The sequence below is a fragment of the Dipodomys ordii genome, unplaced genomic scaffold (assembly GCF_000151885.1).
Source record: "Dipodomys ordii isolate 6190 unplaced genomic scaffold, Dord_2.0 Scaffold128, whole genome shotgun sequence".
NCBI classification, from domain to species: Eukaryota; Metazoa; Chordata; class Mammalia; order Rodentia; family Heteromyidae; genus Dipodomys; species Dipodomys ordii.
In genome coordinates this window covers 1,819,294-1,825,649 of record NW_012267344.1, presented here as the reverse complement: position 1 = coordinate 1,825,649, position 6,356 = coordinate 1,819,294, and the positions used below count along the sequence as shown (strand labels likewise).

Below are 6,356 nucleotides of genomic sequence, written 5' to 3'. Positions count from 1 at the left end.
CGAGAAATCTCCCCCCACCCCCCAGCTTTGCTAACCCTGTGACCCCAGAGCCTGAGACACCCCTCCCCGCACCCCTACTCTACTTTCCCCTGAGAACCTTCCAGCACAGCTATCCAAGTTCTCTGGTGTCCCTGGGCTCCTCCGGGTGTGGCGACACTGCCACCTGGTGGCAGAGATGCTAGATGGCACACCAGCTCCTCTCGGTAAGGCTGAGATCTAGAGGATGGTGGTTCGAAGCCAGCCCTGGGCAGGAAAAAGTCCACGAGCCTCTCATCTCCAATTCAACCACTCAGAAAAAAGCCAGAGGTGGTGCTGTGGCTCAAGTGGTAAAACGCCTAGTTTTGTAGCACAAACAGGGTGGGGGGACACTTGAACTCAGGGCCTGGGCCTCTCTTTCCATTAGCTTTTTCATTCCCGGCTGGTGCTCTACCACGTGAGCCACACCTTCACTTCCTGTCTTTTGCTAATTCACTGGAGTTGAGAGTTTCTGGGTGTTGGATGCCCTGGGGCTGGCTTCGAACTGCGATCCTCTCGATCTCAGACCTCTTGAGTAGCTGAGATGCCGGACTGGCTGCGATGTTTCTTCTATCTGGACCTAGGCCCAGTCTGGGGTTCATTGCCAGGCTGTTTGATTGGTTGGATCTTGGGGGAGATAAACCAGATCCCTTGGAGGGGTTCAAAACCAAAGCCAACCACCGTGCAGTACAGCCTCTCTCCCAGCCTCCCAGCTCAGCATCTCAGGAGGCTGAGATCCGGAGGATCGCAGTTCTAGGCCATGCCTAAGGTAGGAAAGTCCATGAGACTCTGATCTCCAAGGAGCCATCAGGAAACCGGAATTGGCGCCATATCTATCTATCTATATGGCTCAAAATGGTAGAGCACCAGCCTTGAGCACAAAGAAGCTCAGGGACAGCGCCCAGGCCCTGAGTTCAAGGCTCAGGACTGGCCATAATCTAACAATAATAATAATGCAGGCCTTCTAGAGACATCTGAACCTAAGCGATTCCCATTTTCCTTCTTTTCTCCCCAGTTTTTTTTTTTTGTTTTTCCAACCTGGGTCCCACCTTAAATTTGTTACCCAGAACCAGGAAAATTCCCCGAGCCTCTTTGTGCTCCAGGCTGGCTGGCACTCTACCGCTTGAGCCACGGCACCACTGGAGACTTTTTCCAAGTGGTTCCCTGGAGGTCAGAATCTCAGGGGCTTTCCTTGCCTTAGCCTGGCCTCGAACCTCAATCCTCCAGATCTCAGCCTCCTGAGTAGCCAGGATGACAGGCAGAAGGGAGAGACCAAGGGGACTGGTGACAGCGTGTGCGGAAGGGAATGTGCTCCATCTCGGGCAACCTGTGAAGGCCAAATCCCGCCTCGGGTTACCAGCCAAACAATAAAGGAAACTGGACAGATTCAAATGGAAATTCACAGATGAATGTCAGCACCTGCAGGGGGCAGCCGTGAGCCACGGCTTCCAACTCCGCCAGGCGATCATGGCATCTCCACCCAGGCTGCAGCGAGCCAGGGTTATTTATTATTATTGTTGTTGTTGTTGTTGTTGTTGTCATTGTTATTCTCATTACTATTATCTTTCTCTTCTGGGCCCAGCATAAAGACAGGGGCTGTCTGTCTGCTTGTCAGTCTATCTCTGTGTCTGTCTGTCTGTGTCTGTCTGCCTGTCTGTGTCTGTCTGTCTGCTTGTCAGTCTATCTCTGTGTCTGTCTGTCTGTGTCTGTCTGCCTGTCTGTGTCTGTCTGCCTGCTTGTCAGTCTGTCTCTGACTCTGTGTCTGTGTCTGTCTCTGACTCTGTGTTTGTGTCTGTCTGTCTGCCTATCTGTCTCTGTGTGTCTGCGTGCTTGTCTGTCTGCTTGTCTATCTGTCTCTGAGTCAGTCTGTCTATCAGCCTGTCTCTGTTTCTGTCTGTCTGTGTTTGCTTGTCTGTGTCTGAGTCTGTCTGCTTGTCTGTCTGTCTATCTCAGTGTGTGTCTGTCTGCCTGTTTGTGTCTGTGTCTGTCTGTCTGCCTATCTGTCTCTGTGTGTTTGTCTGCTTGTATGTCTGTCTCTGTGTTTATCTGTCTGTCAGTCTGTCTCTGAGTCTGTGTGTCTGCCTGTCTGTCTCTGTGTCTGTCTGTCTGCTTGTCAGTCTGTATCTGTGTCTGTCTCTGAGTGTGTCTGTCTCTGCTTGTCTGTCTCTGAGTGTGTCTGTCTCTGTGTCTGTCTGTCTGCTTGTCAGTCTGTATCTGTGTCTGTCTCTGAGTGTGTCTGTCTCTGCTTGTCTGTCTCTGAGTGTGTCTGTCTCTGTGTCTGTCTGTCTGCTTGTCAGTCTGTCTCTGTGTCTGTCTGTTTACCTATCTGTCTCTCTGTCTGCTTGTCTGTCTCTGAGTCTGTCTGCCTGTCTGTCTCTGTGTCTGTCTGACTGCTTGTCAGTCTGTCTCTGTGTCTGTCTGCCTGTCTCTGTGTCTGCCTGTCTATCTGCTTCTCTGTCTGTCTGTCTTCCCCTTCCCCCCACCACGCACACTGGGGATTGAATTCCTAGCCTCAGGCCCTACCTACCACTTGAACAACTATTCCCAGGCCTTTTATTATTATTTATTATTATTATTTTGTCAGACCAGGTCTCACGCTTCCACCTGGGCGGGGTTTACAGGCATGGGATTACAGGCATGCCCTCCACGCCCAGCCCGGCATGACACACACCTGAAGCGGCGTCCTGGGAGAAAGCCGGGAGTCTGGGCTCGGCTGGCCTCTGGTGTCTTGGGGAAGAGCCACACAGTGTCCTCGCAGGGGCCCCGGGCTCCGAGCTCCAGGCCCGGAGGGCAGCGACCTCGGGGGCTGACCCAGGCCTGTGTGCACCCAGGTGCGGCCGGCCCGGCACCCAGGAGGAGGGACGGAGGGGAGGGAGAAGGCGCAGGTGGACCTCGACCTCCCTCCCCTGTGCCCCCGGCCCCAGGACCCTGGCCTTCGCTTCCTCACCCCTGCGTGGTGGCCTGGGCCAGTCAGGGTGCGGTGGACGCGGGTCTGTGGGGTCTGTGGCCGGGCTTGCGGTGGGGGTGGGTCAGGCTGGGGTCCAGGGGTGGGAGGGGGCTGGAATCGGTCGTGTGGAATTGTCTGGAAGCGAGGCTAGAGGGAGGGCCCGAGCTGCCCTGACCCCCCCCAGACCTGCTGCCCCCCAGGAGGGGACCTCTCACCCCTCCTCACCCCCAAACCTCCCCAGTGGGGTGAGCGCTAGAGACTCCCCACTGGAGCCTCGCTGTGCTCCCGAGAAAAGTGGGAAAAGAAACCTAAAAAATCCACGGAGAAGAAGGAGGAGGAGGAAGAAGAGGAGGAGGAGGAAGAGGAAGAGGAGAAGGAGGAAGAGGAAGAGGAGAAGGGAGAGGAGGAAGAAGAGGAGGAGGAACAGGAGGAGGAGGAAGAGGAGAAGAGGAGGAGGAAGAGGAGGAGGAGGAGGAAGAGGAGAAGAGGAGGAGGAAGAGGAGAAGAGGAGGAGGAAGAGGAGAAGAGGAGGAGGAGGAGAAGGGAGAGGAGGAGGAAGAGGAGGAGGAGGAGGAAGAGGAGAAGAGGAGGAGGAAGAGGAAGAGGAGGAGGAAGAGGAGAAGAGGAGGAGGAAGAGGAGAAGAGGAGGAGGAAGAGGAAGAGGAGGAGGAAGAGGAGAAGAGGAGGAGGAGGAGAAGGGAGAGGAGGAAGAGGAGGAGGAAGAGAAGGAGGAGGAGCAGGAGGAAGAGGAGGAGGAAGAGAAGAGGAAGAGGAGGAAGAAGAAGAGAAGGAAGAGGAGGAGGAGGAAGAGAAGGAGGAGGAAGAGGAGAAGAGGAGGAGGATCCAGGCATCCATGGCTCACGCCTGTCATCCCAGCTACTCAGGAGGCTGAGATCTGAGGATCGCAGTTCAAAGCCAGCCCGGGCAGGAAAGTCTGTGAGACTCTTCTCTTCAGTGAACCACCAGGACACCGGAAGTGGCGCCGTGGCTCAAGCGGTAGAGCGCCGGCCTTGGGCAGCAGCGCCCTGGCCCTGATTTCTGCAGCCCCAGGCTGGGCACCTGCCTGGCAGAGCAAAGGATGCTGGGAGGTGGCTGGGACCTGGAAGAGGCAGGAGAATGAGTAAAGCAGCAGACTCACGAGGGATGACAAGTCTCCCCCCCCCTCTCCTCCCACCTCCTGGCTGGCTTCACCCCCTGTAAATTCATGAAGGAGCCAGCAGGGAGATTTGAGCCTAAGTGAAAGAACAGCTTCGAAAAGCCCCAGGCACCAGGCAGGCACCAGTGGCTCCTGCCTGTCATCCCAGCTACTCAGGAGGCTGAGATCCGGAGGATCGCGGCTCGAGGCCAGCCCCAGGACAGGAAAGTCCATGAGACTCTGATCCCCAATGAAACTATGGGAAAACCAGAAGTGGCGCTGTGGCTCAAGTGGGAGAGCACCAGCCTTGAGCTCAAGAGCTCAGGGACAGCGCCCAGGCCCAGAGTTCAAGCCCCAGGACTGGGGCTTATTCATTGCCAATCTTGGGGCTTGAACTCAGGGCCTGGGCGCTGTCCCTGAGCCTCTCTGTGCTCAAGGCTGGTGCTCTACCACTTGAGCCACAGCGCCACTTCTAGCTTTTTTCTGGGTATGTGGTGCTGAGGAATCAAATCCAGGGCTTCATGCATGCTGGGCGAGCGCTCTACCACTGAGCCACCTTCCCAGCCCTGACTTTCTTCCTCTTTGAGCCATAGCTCCACTCCTACTTTTGGGTGGTTCGTGGGCGATCACACACACACACACACACACACACACACACACACGAGTCTCCCAGGCTTTTCCTGCCCGGTTGATCTTGGAACCGCCATCCTCCGGATCTCAGCCTCCCCAGCAGCTGGGGGGACAGGCGTGAGTGGGCATGTGATCCGTCTCCTACACTGGAGGAGAAGAAGGAGGGAGGGAGAGAGGGAGAGAGAGGAAGGAGGGAGGGAGGGGAGGGATGGGAAAGAGGAAGGAGAGGACCGAGAGGTGAGCAAGCATTCGGAGAGAAGTCACAAAGTTCATCCCTCATTTGCCTCGAGCTCACCCCAACAAGAGTGAGCTGGAGAGAGGGGGGGGGGAGAGGGGGAGGGAGGGAGGGAGAATTGGAGACCCCCCCCCATCACAAGGCAGGCCTTATAGTGTGCACTGAGTCCAGACAAGGAAGGGGGGACACATCTGGGCCTCTCTCTATCTCTCTGATCCATCCACCCCACCCTCCCTCACCCCGGGTCTCCCATCACCAGGCCTCTGAGCATGGGGAGAAGGATGGTGGTTGGGAGGGGACAGGAGGAGACAGGCCTCAGTCTCCCCAGACTGAGCAGCAGCAGCAGCCAGCGAGCCGGGGACCCCGCACCCCGCTGCTGTCCACGCGAGGGCGCTGGAGCCTCACCCAGCCTCGCCTGGGGATCCCGAGGACCCCGGGGTGGGTGCGAGACACAGGTCCCCCGCCCCAGCCTGGGTGTGCAAGCAGGCACGGGTGTGCAAATGTGCGCGCGCTGCAAGCAAGCGTGCAAGGGCGTGCAACCGCGCGTGCAAACGTGCGTGTGTGCAGACACGCGCGTGTGCACGCGTGCAAGCATGCCCGTATGCATGCATGTGAAAGCGGGCACGCGTGCACACCCGCACGCGTGCAAAGCATAAATGAGCGTGCAAACACTGTGCGCATGTGTGTGCAGACGCGCGCGTGTGCAAGCTCGCGTGCGTGTGCAGGCATGCGTGTGTGCAAGTGTGCATGCATGTGCAGATGTGCGTGTGTGCAAGCGTGCATGCGTGTGTGAAAGCGTGTGTGCGTGTACAGACACGCGTGTGTGCAAGCGTGCATGCGTTAGAAGGCATGCGTGAGAAGGCATGCGTGTGTGCGTGTACAGACACGCGTGTGTGCAAGCGTGCAGGCGTGTGCAAGCACGCGTGTGGGAAGGGAAGGGGGGAAGTGATCCAAAGAGGAGCGCGCGCCTGACCTGACGCGGGGAGCCCCGCGCACCGTCTAGAGCTGGTGGGGCAGAGCGAGGGTTCTCACCGGGACACCCCATTTGCAAGAGTGAAGACCTTGCTCCACCCCTTACACCTGCGCTAGGGGGAAACCCCGCCCTCCGCCGCCCCATTGGCGGGACCAGCTGTCCGTCAGAGAAGCCCCTCCCCCGTCCGGACACGCCCCCTCGCTCCCCACCTATCCCCACCCACGCCCCTCCCATGGACACGTCCCCCGGGGCACGCTCCACACACCTAGACCTGTCGGCCGTCCCGCAAGCCCCGCCCCCTCCATGGACACGCCCCCCTCCACTCCTCACCTATCCTCAGTGTCCGTCAGGCAAAGCCCCGCCCTTTCGTACACACCCATCCTGCTCGCCCCTCCCACACCTAGTCCCCGGCGACGTCCGT

The 6,356-nt window shown here is 58.0% G+C and overlaps 1 protein-coding gene across 1 annotated transcript in view; it reads left to right on the top strand.

Moving 5' to 3' along the window:
* The first annotated feature begins 182 nt into the window (after nucleotides 1–182).
* The window catches only part of Vipr1 (vasoactive intestinal peptide receptor 1), a 19,624-nt gene continuing 13,450 nt past the window's right edge, over nucleotides 183–6,356 (top strand). The window contains exon 1 of the mRNA XM_013030239.1: nucleotides 183–203. Coding sequence (XP_012885693.1) covers nucleotides 183–203 — 21 coding nt within the window. The remainder of the gene's footprint in view (nucleotides 204–6,356) is intronic.